Below are 20,248 nucleotides of genomic sequence, written 5' to 3'. Positions count from 1 at the left end.
GAAAAGACAATACTATTCCATGAAAGGCTAATCCCTGAGCATCTTTGAAGTCATTTTCCTGCTCAATTTTTTATTTTTATTCCATTGAGCTCAATTTTTATTTTATTCGTTTTTTACTTTTTCTATTATTGTCGCATTGTTTAGAGGTGAACATGCAAGTAAGAATGTCCTTGTACTGTGTACAGTACACCACAATGTGTTCCTGTCCATATGACAAATAAACAACTTGAACTTCAACAATTACCACCATCATATAGGAGTAATTAAACACAGAGACCAACGTTTGTTTTGAAAAAAGTAATAATGAGTGCTTATTTTAAAGTTTATTGGAAGAAATGGCTCTCACAATACTGAAGCTCTTCACCAAACATTAATTTAAATGATGTGTACAGCAACTCTTGAGAATCATAGCATCCATAAAGAACAGGTAAATGTGTACAGTACAACCTAGACATTTTCTGACTTAAAAAATCAGAACTATAAAAAATGTCTACCTTTACCATAAAGACATCATAAGAACATGTGTTTGTGATGTGAATTTCTATTTCTATTTAGCACCTGGAGCTGTAGCATCTCTCTAGATCTGGCATGTGTGTCAGCCACATGTCTAGACTTGGCTGTAGGAGCCAGGGAATCGATAGTTGGAGTATGATGGTGCATCTTTGGAGTCACCGCTGGAGGCTGCAGGGAGCAGCAAGAGCCCTGTAGTGACATCTTTTTTGCAGCGATCCATTGCCTCCTTGTACGAGATCTTCTCTTTTGTGATGGGGTCAATCAACTCTTTGGTGTGGGCAGACTTGTCTTGGAGGTTCTTGGCTACTGTGCTGTCGATTATCTTGGTGTTAAGAGCATCTTGGACACTGATGCGACCAGCTTTATGGGGGTTCACCAGCCCCCCAGTCAGGTACTGTGCTTCCATGTACCTCATGGCACTATCCTGAGGTATCCAGCCTTTCTCAGCCGCTTGCCCTACTGCGAGACGCTCCTTGGTCACAGGATCCTCCACTCCAGTGAAGGCCTTCTGAGCATTCAGCAGCAGATGCATGTGACTTTTGTCAATGAGACCCAGCTCAACTGCTTTGTGAACAGAGAACTTGTCCATTCTGTTGAGGTCGACAATGCCACCCGTGGCTGCCTGTGCCTCCAGGAGCTTCTGGGCTGTGGTTGGGTCAATAAGGTTTCGAGTCAGGGCACTACGTACAGACATACGGCTGTTGGTGGTGGAGTCCAGCACCCCAGAGATTGGGAAGAGCTCATCACCGCTAGAAATATTCAGGTTGCTACTGCTGCCGTATCTATTGTTTGTGAGACTTGAGTAGGAAGACCTTAGTGATGATGGCATTGTGCTCAAAGAGGATGCCGCAGTGGTCTTTGTCGGTGTCCTTGGAGTTGCGATTGGACCAATATAAGGCTTTGGTCTGGAATCCCCAGCGACCAGGAGAGCAAATTCTGAGATAGGCATTTTACCCTCCTTGTAGCGGTGCAGATCGGACTGGGTCAAGCGGCCATCCTTTAGAGCATTCTTGACAGAGAACTGCTTTCCACTCTTGCGATCCTGCAGAATCGAGGTCTCCCCATCTGGACCCATTGAGGTGATCTCCTCCCAGTCACATTCTAACTCCTGAAGGTGGATGTACTGGTTGCGGTCAATCAGACCCTCTAAATAGGCATCATATGGTGACATGTCTTTGCCAGTCTCGGGGTCAAGGATGGTGATTCTAGTGGAGAGGTTGGTCTCTCTAGTGTGTGTCTCAGAGTGGTCCTCTTTCTTAAGATTGTTCTGTAGCTCCATAATGTAGGTCTCCTTTTGGTGTATCCGGTCTTTTTCATCCAGGATGTCCTTCTCTAGACGTTGTACCTCAGAATCCATCTTCATGCCCCTTTTCCTGTTTATCTGGTTTCTCTCACTCATCAGCTTGGATTGCAGCTGGAACGATATGCTTAAATCATGTTTCTCAGACTCCAAAGTCCTCAGTGTTTTGAGGAGATTTTCTTTCTCTCTTATCAGGGAATCTCTATTGAGGGTGATGCTTGCTTCTTCGTGAGAGGTGCTTGACTTTGTGGTCTGGAGCCGGGTCACTTTGGTATTAAGCCTCTGGATTTCATCTTCTTGATCCCGTCTGGAACTTCTTTCCTGCAACACTAGATCTCTGAGATGGTCCCTCTCAACCTCCACATTCTGGTCCTTCTCCACCCGAATCACCTCTTTATATACAGTCTTTTCAATGGACTTTTCCTTGCGCAGGATGTCCAACTTGATCTTCAGGTTTCGGATGTCCCTTTCCAACCGACTGATGTTGGTTTCCTCCATATCCATGTCTGTGCGTAAGCCACTGGTTAGTTTCTCAAGCTTGGGGTCTCTCTCCACTTTGAGGACTTCCTCAATAATGATCTTCTCCGCAATGGGTTGAGGGGTATTTTCAAGTTCAAGGATGCGAGATTTGATCTGTCTAAGCTCTGTTTCTACTTGGATCTTCTTTTGCCGGTCGTCCATCAGTGCCAAGTTTCTCTCTTTCTCCTCAACCAGGGCTCTCAGCTGTTGAACTTCCAATTCCAGTTTTCTACGGGATTTAACCTCTTCATCCAAGTTCTTGTTCAGCTTTTCATACTCCAGGAGTTGTTTTGGATCCTTCTCAAGACGCACCACTTCCTGCATCACAATCTTATCCTTTGGTTTCTGCCTTTCCAACATGATGTACTTGTTTTGCAGGTCAAAGACAGTTTCCTCCATGTTGCGTCGTTGCTGGATTTCCTCCCTCACATCTCTCCTCAGACGGTCAGCCTCCTTCTCCAGTAGGGGATCATTTTCGTATTTAACCACCTCTTTGTTTACAAGCTTTGTCTCTAACTTAGACTTTTCAACCTTCCATTCATCTCTCTCTTTGCGCAGGCGGCTCAGCAGATCCAGGGTGCTGTCATATGAGACCCGCAGAAGTGAAACCTGGTCATTCAACCTCTTAATTTCCCTGATGACCTCTGGGCTCTTCTCCTCTTTAATCACTTCCTGGGTCACTTCCTTGTACTCCGACTTGGGTTTCTGGGAACGCAGAGTTTTAAGATCCACCATAACTGAGTTGATTTCTTTCTCCAGATCAGTGCAGTTTCGATTAGAGTCAAGCAGCTCTTTCCTTAGCCTCACCAGCTCCACCTCTGTCTCAGGGTCCACCCTGTAGATCTCATTGATGATCTCCTTGAGCTCAAGCTTGGGCCGCACCTTCTCCACTTCACTGTAGCGGATCTGGAGGCTGGTGAGTTCCTTCATCAAATCACTGTTCATCTTTTTCTCCTCTTCCAGGCTGGTGTGGATAGTCTTAACCTCGTCAATGAGTTTTGGGTCCTGTTCCACCCTCTTCAGCACCTTGGTAACAATCTTAGGCTGGATAGTGGGAATGATCCTCTCAAGTGTGTTTATTTGGCTCCTAGTGCGGAATATGTCATCATTGAGGGACTTGGATCTTAACCCCTCCTCTGAGATCTCGGTCTGAAAGATCAGAACTGCTTTCAGCATCTCCGGGTCCTTCTCCAGTCTCACCACCTCCTTTTTCACTACTCTCTCTTTGATAGTCGGTCTCTTCTGTGCCAGAACTGTGATCTCAGTCTTCATGTGGACCGTCTCTGTATCTCTCACCTGGACCTCCTGCTCCAGCTTGCGCATCTCCTCTCTCAGCTTGGTGGCCTCCTTGTCAAGCTGGGGGTCCCTCTCAAACTCAGTCAACACCTTGGTTAACAGCCTAGGTTTGACATTTGTCAGCTCAGTCTCCCGGCGGATGATATTCTCATTGACAACCTTTATCTCTGTCTGGATGCCAGAGTGTTTTATCACCTCATCTTGGATTTGACTCTTCAGGGACACCAGGTCACCCTCTAGTGTGGGGTCACGGTAGTACTGCACAACTTCCCTCTCCTCCATTCGTTCCACACCTCTACGGCTTTTCAGTGAAATAAACCTCTTTCTGTATGTTGCTAGGTCATTCTCAGCATGGGAGCGCCTGGTGATCTCATCCGCCAGCTCTCTCTTTAGAACGTCTGTTTCCTCCAGGTCTTTCTGCTGGCTCTGCAGCTGCCGCTGCTGTTTCACCACCACCTGGCTCACCTTCTCTTCATTCTGTTCAGTGCAGGTAACAGTGGACAATATAGTTTAACCTATACTAGAGTGGGTTTTTTAATAAGGAATTACATAATCCACTGTGTTGATGTTTTACAAAGTAATTGTGTCATACCTGGGCAATTATGTTCTTAGCCAATCCCATCTTGTTGAGAAGCTGATTATTCTCTGCAGACACCTCTGAGTAGAGGTTCAGTAGAGCTCTTTCCTGAAACAGAAACATACAGCCTCTAGATCATGGATCTTGAATCAATGCCCAAACTTGAATGCAAATTAAGTCAACTATAGGATGAGGATTGTTGCAGTCTCTCAGGTCCACAATACCTTTTTCAGCACCGCGTCAGCCATGGCGGATGTGTGAGGTCTTTTGGCATCTTCGTCATCCACATCTTTCAGTGTACTACGGTACTTATCAGATTTGGCCTCATACTCCTACGAGACATGGTGAATATTAATTTTCTCTTTTAAGAACAACATTGACCAAAACCCTTCAACTGATATGGACATTTTTAATGGTCGCTCTGATTAGATGTATTTTTTTTACTCACATTGAGGACATTCTGCAAGTCACGGGACTGTTTCACTGCTAGGGCCACATCATCTGATTTCCTTTTTATGTCCTCCACCACTCTCTGAAACGAAAGCAAACACCCAATAAGAACAAGAGAAAAATGTACTGCAGAAAACTGACGATGTTCATAGCAGGGACAGTTGTTGAGATAAAATAACACAAAAATAAACCCACAAACCTTCTGAGAGTTCTGCTTGGAGCTAATTTGAGAAAGTCCATCACTTGGATTGATCGTATTATTAGGCAGGTTGGTCAAAAATAAGTTCAATGACTGGACAGAGCTCTGGAAGCCTTGATTCTTATTGGTTGCCTCTTGCAGCAGAACCGTTCTATAACAATAGATTTTTTATTAAGCATCAGTATATCATAGACCACAGAAGTAACCACAGACACAAGACATATATAACTGTGACATAAAAACTCAGAAAAAAAAGAAACGTCCTCTCACTGTCAACTGCATTTATTTTATGTGTAAATATTTGAATGAACATAACAAGATTCAACAACTGAGACATAAACTGAACAAGTTCCACAGCCATGTGACTAACAGAAATGGAATAATGTGTCCCTGAACAAAGGGGGGGTCAAAATCAAAAGTAACTGTCAGTATCTGGTGTGGCCACCAGCTGAATTAAGTACTGCAGTGCATCTCCTCCTTATGGACTGTACCAGATTTGCCAGTTCTTGCTGTGAGATGTTACCCCACTCTTCCACCAAGGCACCTGCAAGTTCCCGGACATTTCTGTGGGGAATGGCCCTAGCCCTCACCCTCCGATCCAACAGGTCCAAGATGTGCTCAATGGGATTGAGATCCGGGCTCCTCACTGGCCATGGCAGAACACTGACATTCTGTCTTGCAGGAAATCATGCACAGAACGAGCAGTATGGCTGGTGGTATTGTCATGCTGGAGGGTCATGTCAGGATGAGCCTGCAGGAAGGGTACCACATGAGGGAGGAAGATGTCTTCCCTGTAACGCACAGCGTCGAGGTTGCCTGCAATGACATCAAGCTCAGTCCGATGATGCTGTGACACACCGCCCCAGACCATGGCGGACCCTCCACCTCCAAATCGATCCCGCTCCAGAGTACAGGCCTCAGTGTAACGCTCATTCCTTCGACGATAAACGTGAATCCGACCATCACCCCCGGTGAGACAAAACCGCGACTCGTCAGTAAAGAGCACTTTTTTCCAGTCTTGTCTGGTCCAGCGACGATGGGTTTGTGCCCATAGGCGACGTTGTTGCCGGTGATGTCTGGTGAGGACCTGCCTTACAACAGGCCTACAAGCCCTCAGTCCAGCCTCTCTCAGCCTATTGCGGACAGTCTGAGCACGGATGGAGGGATTGTGCGTTCCTGGTGTAACTCGGGGAGTTGTTGTTGCCATCCTGTACCTGTCCCGCAGGTGTGATATTCGGATGTACCGATCCTGTGCAGGTGTTGTTACACGTGGTCTTCCACTGCGAGGATGATCAGCTGTCTGTCCTGTCTCCCTGTAGCGCTGTCTTAGGCATCTCACAGTACAGACATTGCAATTTATTGCCCTGGCCACATCTGCAGTCCTAATGCCTCCTTGCAGCATGCCTAAGGCACGTTCACGCAGATGAGCAGGGACTCTGGGAATCTTTCTTTTGGTGTTTTTCAGTCAGTAGAAAGGCCTCTTTAGTGTCCTAAGTTTTCATAACTGTGACCTTAATTGTCTACCATCTGTAAGCTGTTAGTGTCTTAACAACTGTTCAACAGGTGCATGTTCATTAATTGTTTATGGTTCATTGAACAAGCATGGGAAACAGTAATTAAACCCTTTACATTGAAGACCTGTATAGTTATTTGGATTTTTATGAATTATCTTTGAAAGACAGGGTCCTGAAAAAGGGACGTATCTTTTTTGCTGAGTTTAGCTGTGGGACTGGGGTTCTCACCTCTCCTGTAGCTGACTGTTGACGTTGGCATAGCGGTTCTTCAGGTGTTTGACCTCTGTCTGCTGGCGGTGGATGTCTGGGCAGTACTCATGGAAGCCCTTCTGCAGGGAGCTGCTCAGCTGCTCTGTGGACTCCAAGTCCCTGCTCAGCTTCAGCATCTCGTCCTGCTTTGACGCTACATCCTTGCGCATGTTCTGTTTGTAGGACAAGGGATAAACACAGGGGACTGATCAAAGACGATGGGTCAATCAAAACATAACACTCACTGCAACTTGTAAGAGTCCATCATAATGACATGATGTGTGATGAGCTTTAAGTGGTCATATGACTGAAATACTGTTACCTGAAGCTTCTGGATGCGTGTCTGGAGGACGTTGGGAACATCAGGGATGGCAGCATCTTCAGCCAGCTGCTCCTCAAAGCCAGAGACTGAGTTGTCCACCGTAATGATCTGCCTCTCCAAGAACATGGAAGCTGTGGCTCTGGTCAAGATAAAGATATTAGTGAGTGAGAATAATCTTGAGGAATTGGATGTAAATAAAATAAAAACAAGTAAAAAATAAGAACATATAGCTAACGCAACCTTTACATAGGTTTTTTTAATTTCACATTGTAAACTAAATTCTTACTTTTTGTTGTACAGGTCACAGAGGACGTTGGTGTCGTCAAACGTGTTGTTAAGACCACTCAGTTTCAGGGACAGGGCGGAGGTGGTGGGCCCAAGGGGCTTCTGGGCTAGGATGGGATCCATATCTCTCTGGACCGCTGCCTTCTCTGCCTCCAGGTTCCTAACAGTCAGGGTGGCCCTCTGCAGGGCAAAACACACCATTGATATCACACTCTGGAACCACACTGTCCATTATAATGATGCTATGTAGCAGGCTGCAGTGGTCTGAAATAAAAAACAATCCCTTCACCTCATGCTCCTTCAGCCTGTTGGCCAGGTCACGTGTGGGGTCACTGCGATCCAGAGGGGCCCTCAGCCGGCTCAGGATGTCCTTCTCACTGTGGTCCAGGTTCTTGCTGATCTTGTCCAGCTGGCTGGCCAGCACTGTGGCTTTTGGGTCCACTGGGGCATTAGCCACAGGGGCTGAGGACAAGCAGAGGGCACAGTGAGAAATAAGGGGACAGGAGAGGGCCACACTGAGTCTAGTCCCCTGTATCTACTAGGGTCCCACTGTGAGTTCAAACTAAGTGATTTCTGCTAAATTTCTTAGCAAGTGGAGTGATGTTCCACTCACCTGCTCTCACTGAGCGCACCACCTCCACACCGGGGCTCCTCAGGGAGGCCATCAGAGTAGTTCTCTTTCTCTTCAGGTTAGAAAGCTCTCTGTCCAGACTGGACACACAAACACAGAATGTCATTACAGTTCGCCTGTGATGGTGGTTAAGTTTTGGGTCATTGTAATAAGGAGAGTCTTTTTTTCTCTATCTTTACCTTTCCACTTTCTCAAGGGCCTCAGTGTCTGGCGGTGGGACCAGGAAGCAGGCTCCAGGCAGGGTTTTGGTCTTCCCAGTGCTGGTCTGGACCTCCCAGTTCTCATTGTCTAAGTTGGACTTTAGCATGAGCTTCTCTGCTTGAGACACTGAGTCCTAAGGGTGACAGGAGTTTGCATCATTACATTGTGCTACAGCTGTCAATTGACAGGACATTAGCTTGCCCTTTAGCTTCTCAGAACTCTCACAATGCTATTCTATGAAGCTATTTTCTACCTCTCCATTGGTCCATTCACACAGGGACACCACAGGGGTGGGTTTGGTGGGGCGGAGACGCCGCAGCTTCAGAGGGGCAATGGTGCTGCTGAACTCCCTCAGGGCTACGAGGCGCTGTTCATTCCTCTCTATCGCACTCTCATCACCCTGAGGATATGAGATACAGAAGATATTAGAGAACAGATTCAAATAATGCTGTATACGTCATAGAAACGACTAAACTTAGATACAAAGAATATACCAAATCTCACCTCAAGCTGTAGCAGGATCTCTGGGTTGTTCTTGTTGTTCAGTGATTTGGGGTCCAGATTAGAGTTGAGTCTCTTCATGGACTCAGACAAGGTCTCTACATCCAGCTGGTACTGTAGGTATGAACACACATAGGAGCAATGTTACATTGAGCCATGACAACGAGCCATAAGAAACGTCCTTTCCCAGGGTTAAGAGATGACGTACCTTCCTGTAGTTGTCTATGTTGTCAAGGTGTACCTCCTGGCAGATACACAGGTTTAGGAAGCTCTGCCACTCGTTCTGCAATGCGTCGCTGTGTGCCTGAGACAAACCAAGCATATTGCCCCAGGGAAGATCAGAATAGATGATGTGGTGAGTAAGCTATTACAATGGTAAAAGTTAACATTTTGTAGCCATATAAACATACCCGTATTGTGGAGCTAGCAGGGTGCTTCATTTCAACGAGACGATCCCCATCCATCTGTAGCTGGTTGGTCTCGCTCTCATGTGTTAGCAGAGTGTTGTTTTTGAACTTCTCGTACTCCATGCGCACCCCTGGGGGGTCCAGCATGCGGTCGCTCCAGTCCTTCCTGAGGATCCTCTCCTGGTACTCGCTCAGGTAGACGAGCTCCTTACTGCAGCCTTGCATGTAGTCATACAGAGAGGCCAGGTACCTGTGTCTCCACAGGGAGGCCTCCTGCACCACACAGCATGGGGAGAGAGAGATCAGTCACACCTGGACTATCTTATAGTCAACGATGGAGAGATAGCACAGGCACAAAGGTTAAAATACAACGGTGTAGCATTCTGAGCCCCTTTGACATGTCAGAGCCATACTTTAATGCACACACAGATGTATTACATAACTTCTGGACTCACCAAGAGATCTGTGTACTTTCTCTGAATGGTAGACAACTTAGCCTGTGGACAGAAAACAAACCATGAAAATCATTATTTAGAGTTTATCCCTAGTTTTGGTGAGATTCAGAATGAAGAAAGCAGCCGAGGGCTTTGTAGTCGTTACCGGAGAGCCAGTGCTGCTGCGGTTCATTTGGGAGCCGTAGGCCTCGATCTCCTGGTGCAGGATGTTATGAGAGGCAATCTGCTTCTCCACATCAGACAGGTTGGGCCCGTACCTCTCTGCACTTATCTGCTTCTATAACACACAACACAACACACAGGTACAGTAAATCCTCTAGAGTTCAGCTGTATGTTTACCTCAACCACATGTCTTGTTAACTTTGTTTGGCTGTTTTCCCCCTGGGGATAATGAAGTTTTGTACCACTACTACTACATTCAGAAAGATGTGTTACTCCAAGCAACTAGGAGCTAATACCAAAGGTTTGGTTGCACCAGTAGAAAGCGGTGGTCAACCAAAGTTGTTATATAATGGCAGGACAGTACTGTCTACGGTCATACTGGTCTTAAATAGAGTATTACCAAGGGTATGGCAGGCTCACCTGTTTCTCCTCCAGCACCTGAGTCCAGTCAATCCTCGGAGTGAGCTCCACCTCCTGCACTGCCTCATACAGGTCCCGGTACATGGTACAGTCCTTAGACCAGCGGTCATGGAGGTTTCTCACACTGAGGACCAGAAAAAAAGGAGAAATAGGAGGCATATTGAAAGAGGGAAAGAGAGAACATGAGTGTTCAGAACGTTCTGTGTGTGTGTGTGTGTGTGTGTGTGTGTGTGTGTGTGTGTGTGTGTGTGTGTGTGTGTGTGTGTGTGTGTGTGTGTGTTCTTGCTGGAACTCACTCAATCTCTATCTCTCCAGCCTGTGGGTGTGAAAGCTTCTTGGCCCGGTCCACATCCAGGAACAAGTCCTTCAGCAGCCCCTCAGCCTCAGCTAGGATCTCTGTATTCTTCTTCTGGTGCAGTAAGGGCCTGTGCTTCTTGTCATTCACTGTGTCCTGGAACAGAAACAGAAAGGCACTCCCCATCATGACACATTTGTGTTGAATTGCACATTGATAAAATATCTGTGGGGGGGATTGAAAAGTTTTTACTTGATCAAGTGGAATTAAGGGATGCGTATTTCATTAAGTTGGGCATTTTAACATGTTAGGTAAAGGTGTATGTATAACTGTGTAATTACATACACAGGCAGTGTGTGGGTAGGGATGGTAGGACCTCTTACCACAGCCATCAGCTCCTCAGAGCGCAGCACATTCTTCTCCACCTGGTCTGCATTGCTCTGCATGCGCGCCACCAGCACGGCCACATCATTACCTTGGCTCCTGGGAAGAGAAAAGACAAACCTCCATTCACATCAGTGTAATTGACACATTGTTGAAACCAGTAGGCCTATCCAAGAGAGCTCAGTAGAGCAACCTGAATGTTCAGGAACCAGATTCCAGGTTTGGTAGAATAATCAAAATGAGAACCAGACTCAGGCAGAACAAAAAGTATTCCTCCATCCAACTTTACAAAAGACTGTCACTCATCTACACTCATCTAGCAATCAATACATCTTTGAGTCTGTATGTTCTTGTACTTACTGTTCTGTCATTCCTACTCGTAGTCGCTGCTATGAAAGTCAGCTATTTATTCGTACACACCCTCACAATGATGGATTATTGAGGAGTGTCCTCAGGAATTTACAGTGCATGAGTGACATAGCACATGGATTTCTACTGATGTCCCCATGAATCGCTTTGATCAAAGTTAATAGCTGATGAATGCAATTACATTCCAATGGGACAATAAAACGAATAGCGATAGTGGGGGGAGAGATTTACTGTTTTAACATTGTGGTATCCAGTATCTCATACATGCCTCATACATAGGCAACTGCTTGTCTCTGTTAGTATATGTGGTAAAATGACAAAGTCCACATAGCTGTAGGAGTCATCTAGGTTTGGCAGACATATCCTGTCATACCCTGTCACATCCTAAAGAAGGGTAAAAGGAGTTAAATAATGCATAGCTACCGTACCAAAGCAAACAGCACACACACATGTCAGGGGGAGTAGGAGTGTGACAGGCAGACACTAAAGGGAAGCCTAAAAGTCACCCTGCTGGTTCTATAAGATAGAGAGCTGCAAAGGATCCAGACTCTACACCCTGTAGCACCAAGACACACCTCAGTGTAGGAGTGATGTGGAGGGTGTTCCTGCATGTGGTGAGTGACACAGTGTTCAGTGGTGTAAAGGAACTGAAAGATAAGCCTCAGATTATTGATTTATCAAGGCACACTTGAAAGGAACATAGTACATATTTCACAAAAACATATTATCTATTCATCTCTATGCAACTTTGTATGTACACAAATCTGATAGAGCCTGTTTAAGCAACAGAACACACAGTACATACCCTTTTCTCTGTATAAACATAAATCCTGAGTCTTCCAGCGATGTACCTAAACACATTCCAAATCTGCTGTCTGTCACTCACCTCTGTGAGATCACACTTCTTCCAAAAGTGTTTTTATGTGCTCTATGTGCTCTTTTTATGTCTACATAATTAGTCAGAGCAGCCATCTATTGAATACTGAGAGCAATGTGGAGGATCAATGCACCTTAATGTCACACCCCATTGCTAAGGCACACATCAGTGGTTACATACAACACAGTCTAAATACCAATGAGATTACTCTTTTCTCAGCAAAGTAAACAAATTGTGACAGTTACTACAGAAATTATTGTCTTGTCTCATCATCAATCGGCGGCAGACAAGATACATTTTACGCTTATGTAAGGTAGCCATGAGACGTTACCAATACTAAGTCCTCATAAATCAAATCTGATACTTCATCTAAATGATCTACTGCATTTTCCTGGAAGACTGCAGACTCTTAAAAATACACTATCAAGACCAGTCAACAAATGCCCACATGTGCAGTGGACTAGATTCCAGGTCGGCCCTACAGGGAATACAAGCAGGCTGAGATGAAATGAAAAAGAGAAATAAGAGACAGAGAAAAGAGAAGGAAAGAGAAGGAAACATGACACATCAAAGTTCAGGAAACGGAGGGAAAACTCACTGGGCCACTTTCACCAGGTCGTACTCCTTCTTCTTGCTGAACATCCTGGGAGGCTGTGTGTTCTGTCAGTCCCAGTGCAAATATCTTACTCCTCACTTCCCTCTCCTTGCTGTACCTCTCTCTCTAGCCGTGTCTCCTCTCTCTAGTTAAAGAGCAGCTACCTGTCTCAGCTCCACCCCAATGAACAGGTGTGTCATCATGAAGGCACTAGACCAGAGGAACAGACCGGGTAGACCTGTTTCTCTCTCCTGTTCTCCATCCCACTCTCTCTCTCGCTCTCTCTGTCTCTCTCATTTTCTCTCCATTCCTACACACCTGCATTCCTATCTTTTAATATATTTACTTTGTCTTGCCTGGGCATAATCAATAAAGATAGTTTTGTTATAGACATTGTTGAATAGGCACTGCTTTTCTAAATCAAGGGAGTCAACACTAAGAGATACACATTATTATAACAGTGTGATTCCTTATTGGTAGACTTCCAATGGAGAAACACTGGAATGTGGCAGGGCCAGTCACCTGGGCCAGTCACCTGTTAGATTCCAGGGTGCTACTCACTCACAGTTACTGACTTCAATCAAACCAATCTAAATTCATTTCCACCTTGAAACTGGAGATTGAATTATCTAGTAATGACATTAAACCACTGATTAGTTGTCATTACAAACAGAATATCTAGATTCTAGACATATTTGGGATAAAATGCCAGAACACCAAAAGGCTATAGTGTAACGCTAAACAATACAATAACATCCACTTCAGCCCAAAGTTCACACTGCATAAAAACATATCCAACAAGAATCATCATAGTTACTACTACATACACCTGTATTGAAGGTTGGGCACACCACATCCCAACTGTGCTATCCACCCAGTATCCACCCAACAAGCAAACACAGAAGGAGAATAATGTTTAGAGAGTATCAGACTAAGAGGGTGTGGTCTGTGGGTAGTAATAATACCACAAAAATATCCAGGAAACCGTAATAGCTATTTGTAGTAGTGTGATGACACCAATTTAAATGTTGTGTCAGCCTGACACACTAGCCCACTACAGAAAGACAGAAAGGGTGCAGTGAAACTGGACAAGTTAAAACAAGTCTATCTTACAACAACCTAAGATAATAAACAAAACGTGACAACTTGACAAGCATTTGACATCGCCATTGATCCTTTATTTTAGGAAGTCAAAACTGTGCGGACCAAAGTGAGTGGTCGTGCTGGTTTGCATTGTATCCTGTTTGTAGCTTAGCCATAGCATCAGACACTACAGTACAGTAGGCTACAGTTCCCCAGGCTTCTGAGTATCATTGATTATCAGACAGACGCCCTGTTGAATTACCCCTCTTAGTATTTTTAAATATATATATATATTTTTACCTTTATTCAACTAGGCAAGTCAGTTAAGAACAAATTCTTATTTGGCTTAACTGCCTTGTTCAGGGGCAGAACGACAGACTTTTACCTTGTCAGCTCAGGGATTCGATCTTGTAACCTTTCGGTTACAAATCCAAAGCTCTAACCACTAGGCTACCTGCCACCCCTAGTATAAGGAGTCAAGGTCTCAGAGAGGAATGCAGAGTACCCTTACCGCTGAGGGAAGAGCTGGGGCCTCTGCTGACGCTAGAAAGATAAACATTTCTGAGTGTATGTGCAGTGTGCCCTCATAATCAAAAAATCGAATCAAATCCAATTGTATTCATCACATGCTTGTAAACAACAGTGAAATGCTTACAGGCCCTTCCCAACAACGCAGAGAGAAAGAAAATAGAGAAATAATAGAAAAATAATAACACGTAATAATACAAGTTAGAATAAATACACCATGAGTAAAGATAACTTGGCTATATCAGTACTGAGTTGATATGCAGGGGTACGAGGTAATTGAGGTAGACATGTACACATAACTAGGTATAAAGTGACAAGGCAACAGGATAGATCATAAACAATAGCAGCAGCATACGTAATGAGTAAATAAAAGTTTGTGCAAAAAGGGTCAATGCAGACAGTCCGGGTTAACTATTTAACTAACTATTTATCAGTCTTATGACTTGGAAGTAGAAGCTGTTCAGGGTCCCATTGGCTCTAGACTTGGTGCATCGGTACCTCTTGCCATGCGGTAGCAGAGAGAACAGTCTATGACTTTGGTGGCTGGAGTCTTTGACCATTTTTAGGGCCTTCCTCTGACACCGCCTGGTATATAATTACACAAGCATGTGCAATTAATAGAAAAGTGGGAGGTGGGAGTTTATGTCTGAGTTATATTAACGCTACTAACTCATAATGTGATGTCTACGGCTGAGTGAAAGCTGTGGTTTAGCATGCTGTTGAGCATTAGGCTTGACGTATGTGTGTCTGGCTCACATCCATAGTGGGTAGAGTACTCTCCTGACCAACGGCAACATGCCAGTAGAGAAACATGCAAGATACTAAAGATACAAAAAGTGAAGAGTGGTGAATGTAGAGGGTACTACAGGTAAATGCCAAAATAAAGGAAATACTGAGGGATACAAAGTATATTGAAAGCAGGTGATTCCACAGAGATGTGGTTCCTGAGTTAATTAAGCAATTAACATCCCATCATGCTTAGGGTCATGTATAAAAAGGCCCATTTATTATTTTGGCTACCATGGCTAGAAGAAGAGATCTCAGTGACTTTAAAAGAGGGGTCTCAAATATGCATAGGGGGTTTAAAGGGTGTGTGTGTGTCTTAGTCACCAGATCTCAACCCAATTGAACACGAATGGGAGATTCCTGAGCGGCGCCTGGGACAGCGTTTTCCACCACCATCAACAAAACACTAAATAATGGAGTTTCTCATGTAAGAATGATGTCGCATTCATCCAATAGAGTTCCAGACACTTGTAGAACTATGCCAAGGCACATTGAACCTGGCAGCTCGAGGTGACCAAACGCCCTATTTAGACACTATGCTGGTTTTCTATTTTTTGGGAGTATGCTATACACTAAATTACCAAAAGTATGTGGACACCTGTTTGTCGAACATCTCATTCCAAAATCATGGGCATTAATATGGAGTTGGTCCCTCCTTTGCTGCTATAACAGCCTCCACTCTTCTGGGAAGGCTTTCCACTAGATATTGGAACATTGTTGCGGGGACTTGCTTCCATTCAGCCACAAGAGCATTAGTGAGGTCGGGCACTGATGTTGCGCGATTAGGCCTGGCTCGCAGTCAGCGTTACAATTCATCCCAAAGGTGTTTGATGGAGTTGAGGTCAGGACTTTTGTGCAGGCCAGTCAAGTTCTTCTACACCGATCTCGACAAACAATTTCTGTAAGGACCTTGCTTTGTGCATTGGGGAATTGTCATGCTGAAACAGGAAAGGGCCTTCCCCCAACTGTTTCCACAAAGGGGCCTAGCACGAACCATGAAAACAGTCCCAGTCCATAATTGCTCCTCCATCAAACTTCACAGTTTGCACTATGCATTGGGGTAGGTAGCGTTCTCCTGGCATCAGCCAAACCCAGATTAGTCCGTTTATCATTCATTTAAAAAAGATGTAGGCCTATCTCACTTCATAATCCCAGCTAGAAAAGACTCACTCTGAGTAAAGCAGCAGTGCTGGGGATGGCAAAATCACATCTTTCAAAGTTCAGGTTTTCCTAATGTGGTCATAAGGTGTGGGCAACCGGGGCTGCATATTATTGCATTGTAAATGTCCAATCTCATTTACTGACTTAACATGTAAACCCACCCCTCCCCTATCCCACTACACTACACCACACCACAGGGCAGAACACATACCTGGTTAAATTCCACATTGTGCAAGCCTGGCTGCCATTCATCTGGGAGAGGCTCAGCCAAGAACACACAAATCATTTACAGAGAGAACATATTTCAGTCAAGGTATGTAACACTGAAGAGCGGGGCTTGAACTACAAGGGTTATGGGAAGAAAGCAAACAAGGGCATCCCCTTAATCATTGAAAACATCAAAAGGGTCCCCAAGAATAGGTGTTTAATACTTATGTTGGCCCAGGCCCCTATTTTTAGGGAACTGTCTAGTGAATATCAAATCAAATCAAACGTTATTGGTCGCGTACACATATTTAGCAGATGTTATCGCGGGTGTAGAGAAATGCTTATGTTCCTAGCTCCAACAGTGGAGTAATACCTGACAATACAAAATAATACACTCAAATCCCCAAAATAAAAATAAATAAAAATAAATAAATATAGAAATATTAGAACGAGCAATGTCAGAATTCGGAACGTTGAATTTCTGGTCCAAATGATGGTGAGAGACCGCCGATCTACTATCCAAAAGTTATTTTCGTCTGCAGGTAATAATGCAAGAAACGTTCTGAGCAAATAATTTAAGAAATAACACACAAAAATATACTGCAAAGTTGGTTAGGAGCTACAGTGAGGGAAAAAAGTATTTGATCCCGTGCTGATTTTGTACGTTTGCCCAGAGACAAAGAAATGATCAGTCTATAATTTTAATGGTAGGTTTATTTGAACAGTGTGAAACAGAATAACAACAAAAAAATCCAGAAAAACGCATGTCAAAAATGTTATAAAATGATTTGCATTTTAATGAGGGAAATAAGTATTTGACCCCTCTGCAAAACATGACTTAGTACTTGGTGGCAAAACCCTTGTTGGCAATCACAGAGGTCAGACGTTTCTTGTAGTTGGCCACCAGGTTTGCACACACCTCAGGAGGGATTTTGTCCCACTCCTCTTCGCAGATCGTCTCCAAGTCATTAAGGTTTCGAGGCTGACGTTTGGCAACTCGAACCTTCAGCTCCCTCCACAGATTTTCTATGGGATTAAGGTCTGGAGACTGGCTAGGTCACTCCAGGACCTTAATGTGCTTCTTCTTGAGCCACTCCTTTGTTGCCTTGGCCGTGTGTTTTGGGTCATTTTCATGCTGGAATACCCATCCACGACTCATTTTAATGCCATGGCTGAGGGAAGGAGGTTCTCACCCAAGATTTGACGGTACATGGCCCCATCCATCGTCCCTTTGATGCGGTGAAGTTGTCCTGTCCCCTTAGCAGAAAAACACCCCCAAAGCATAATGTTTCCACCTCCATGTTTGACGGTGGGGATGGTGTTCTTGGGGTCATAGGCAGCATTCCTCCTCCTCCAAACACGGAGAGTTGAGTTGATGCCAAAGAGCTCCATTTTGGTCTCATCTGACCACAACACTTTCACCCAGTTGTCCTCTGAATCATTCAGATGTTCATTGGCAAACTTCAGACGGGCATGTATATGTGCTTTCTTGAGCAGGGGGACCTTGCGGGCGTTGCAGGATTTCAGTCCTTCACGGCGTAGTGTGTTACCAATTGTTTTCTTGGTGACTATGGTCCCAGCTGCCTTGAGATCATTGACAAGATCCTCCCGTGTAGTTCTGGGCTGATTCCTCACCGTTCTCATGATCATTGCAACTCCACGAGGTGAGATCTTGCATGGAGCCCCAGGCCGAGGGAGATTGACAGTTCTTTTGTGTTTCTTCCATTTGCGAATAATCGCACCAAATGTTGTCACCTTCTCACCAACCTGCTTGGCGATGGTCTTGTAGCCCATTCCAGCCTTGTGTAGGTCTACAATCTTGTCCCTGACATCCTTGGAGAGCTCTTTGGTCTTGGCCATGGTGGAGAGTTTGGAATCTGATTGATTGATTGCTTCTGTGGACAGGTGTCTTTTATACAGGTAACAAACTGAGGTTAGGAGCACTCCCTTTAAGAGTGTGCTCCTAATCTCAGCTCGTTACCTGTATAAAAGACACCTGGGAGCCAGAAATCTTTCTGATTGAGAGGGGGTCAAATACTTATTTCCACCATTAAAATGCAAATCAATTTATAACATTTTTGACATGCGTTTTTCTGGATTTTTTGTTGTTGTTATTCTGTCTCTCACTGTTCAAATAACGCTACCATTAAAATTATAGACTGATCATTTCTTTGTCCGTGGGCAAATGTACAAAATCAGCACGGGATCAAATACTTTTTTCCCTCACTGTAGGAACACGGCGACCATGTCCGTAGGCGCCATCTCCGCTAACGTGTAATTTCAACTCTGACAAAGAGTTGTAAAGAATCACTCTTTTTGAAACACTTCTTAATTGCACATTTACAAATTGAGACATGAATGGATGCAGAAGAACATAATACCTGTGTCTGTGATTCACTGTGGCCTGTTGCTTGGGACAGGACCTCTAAACCTGCCACTGCTGGATTATTTCTCACTGCTGGATCATGAGAAAGCACCAGTCATAAGAGACGAGGCTGCAGCAAACAAGGAAAGATAAATAAATATAACCAGATTTCGTGGGCTACTAACATAGGAAAAAGCAGGCAGTATTTACAGTTAACATGCCAAACATACACTATATATACAAAAGTATGTGGACTCCCCTTCAAATTAGTGGATTCGGCTATTTCAGCCACACTTCTTGCTGACAGGTGTATAAAATCAAGCACACAGGCATGCAATCACCATAGACATACATTGGCAGTAGAATGGCCTTACTGAAAAGCTCAGTGACGTTCAAGGTGGCACCATCATAGGATTTGTTTTTATAAACATTTATTTAACCTTTATTTGACTAGGCAAGTCAGTTAAGAACAAATCCTTATTTACAATGACGGCAAACACTGGCCAAACCCGGACGACGCTGGGCGAATTGTGCACCGCCCTATGGGACTCCCAATCACCGCCGGTTGTGATACAGACTGGATTTGAACCAGGGTGTCTGTAGTGACGCCTCTAGCGCTGAGATGCAGTGCCTTAGACCGCTGCACCACTCGGGAACCCGACTGGCCTGCACGGAGCCCTGACTTCAACCCCATTGAATACCTTTGGGATGAATTGGAACACCGACTGCGAGCCAGGCCTAATCGCCCAACATCAGTGCCCAACTTCACTAATACTCTAGTGGAGGTATGGAAGCAAATCCCCACAGCAATGGTCCAACATCTAGTGGAAAGCCTTCCTAGAAGAGTGGAGGCTGTTATAGCAGTAAAGGTGGGACCAACTCCATATTAATGCCCATGATTTTGGTATGAGATGTTCGAAGAGCAGGTGTCCACATACTTTTGGTCAAGTAATGTACTTTAGGGCCATTCAGATCACGGCTGTGAAAATAATTACCTCTCACCCTCAAGGCATCTAGAAGAAACTGAGTTCATGAGTTCCATGCTTTTCTCCAGCAGGGTCAGACATCACAATACAGTCACGTTCTGCTTGCATTGTCTGCCATCTAGAATGGATACAGTAAAAGGTGTCAAAAGTTTAATACAGTTGTTTGAGCTGTGTTGAGCTTTAATAGATGTCACTCCACCCAAACAAGTCCCTGCCAACACCTCAGGGGGAAGACAGACGGGGCCAACCAGTTACCCAACCCTCACCAGCTTGCTAAGAGGCATGGGAGAGAATGTTTTCATGTGCTGGTCAGTAAAAGCAGGCAGAGAAACAGGTTTGGTAAATCCAGGCCATAAAATGCCTTCATGGATGATGGCAGATGAAATTGACTGACAATTACTTCCAAGAGGCCACAATCAATATTTTGAAGGCTGTGTTCAAGACATGACTGCTGGTACAGTGTCCTGTACAGACAGACCACTCTCTCCTGCATCAGGTATTATATACCTAATGCACCACTAACAGTGGAAGAAACCAAGACTCTGAACTAAATGGTAATTGTAATGAAAATCACAGGTCAGAGCCTTTCCTAGCAGCCAACACCTGCAAGA

The 20,248-nt window shown here is 44.6% G+C and overlaps 1 protein-coding gene across 2 annotated transcripts; it reads right to left on the bottom strand.

Moving 5' to 3' along the window:
- Nucleotides 1-282: 282 nt before the first annotated feature.
- Nucleotides 283-19,744, bottom strand: LOC115171383 (envoplakin). Of its 2 annotated transcripts, XM_029728141.1 has the most exons (22): nt 19,647-19,744; nt 18,668-18,781; nt 10,680-10,779; nt 10,298-10,452; nt 10,002-10,125; nt 9,565-9,696; nt 9,420-9,461; nt 8,968-9,237; nt 8,766-8,861; nt 8,561-8,671; nt 8,310-8,456; nt 8,035-8,189; nt 7,838-7,935; nt 7,514-7,686; nt 7,226-7,404; nt 6,940-7,078; nt 6,597-6,790; nt 4,855-5,005; nt 4,654-4,737; nt 4,430-4,537; nt 4,221-4,313; nt 283-4,105 (listed from the first exon to the last, which is right to left on the bottom strand). In XM_029728141.1, the coding sequence occupies exons 3-22, from the start codon at nt 10,740-10,742 to the stop codon at nt 608-610; spliced, it is 6,012 nt and encodes a 2,003-aa protein (XP_029584001.1). In that variant the 5' UTR covers nt 10,743-10,779; nt 18,668-18,781; nt 19,647-19,744; the 3' UTR covers nt 283-607. The 2 variants fall into 2 exon arrangements, with proteins under 2 accessions (XP_029584001.1, XP_029584000.1); XM_029728140.1 differs by lacking the exons at nt 18,668-18,781; nt 19,647-19,744 and adding an exon at nt 12,525-12,714.
- Between the last annotated feature and the right edge of the window lie 504 nt (nt 19,745-20,248).

The sequence above is a fragment of the Salmo trutta genome, chromosome 32 (genome assembly GCF_901001165.1).
Source record: "Salmo trutta chromosome 32, fSalTru1.1, whole genome shotgun sequence".
In the NCBI taxonomy this organism is placed as follows: domain Eukaryota; kingdom Metazoa; phylum Chordata; class Actinopteri; order Salmoniformes; family Salmonidae; genus Salmo; species Salmo trutta.
Note: the sequence above shows the minus strand (reverse complement) of the source record. Positions and strands in the feature narration are given on the sequence as shown.

What these genes read in the sequence shown, in the direction of transcription:
- LOC115171383 (XM_029728140.1), bottom strand. Translation starts at nt 12,568, where the DNA reads ATGTTCAGCAAGAAGAAGGAGTACGACCTGGTGAAAGTGGCCCA. An exon ending in CTGAGGAGCTGATGGCTGTG is followed by an intron (nt 10,453 to 10,679) that starts GTAAGAGGTCCT and finishes TTTCTGTTCCAG; the next exon opens with GACACAGTGAATGACAAGAA. An exon ending in CTGCTAGCTCCACAATACGG is followed by an intron (nt 8,862 to 8,967) that starts GTATGTTTATAT and finishes GGTTTGTCTCAG; the next exon opens with GCACACAGCGACGCATTGCA.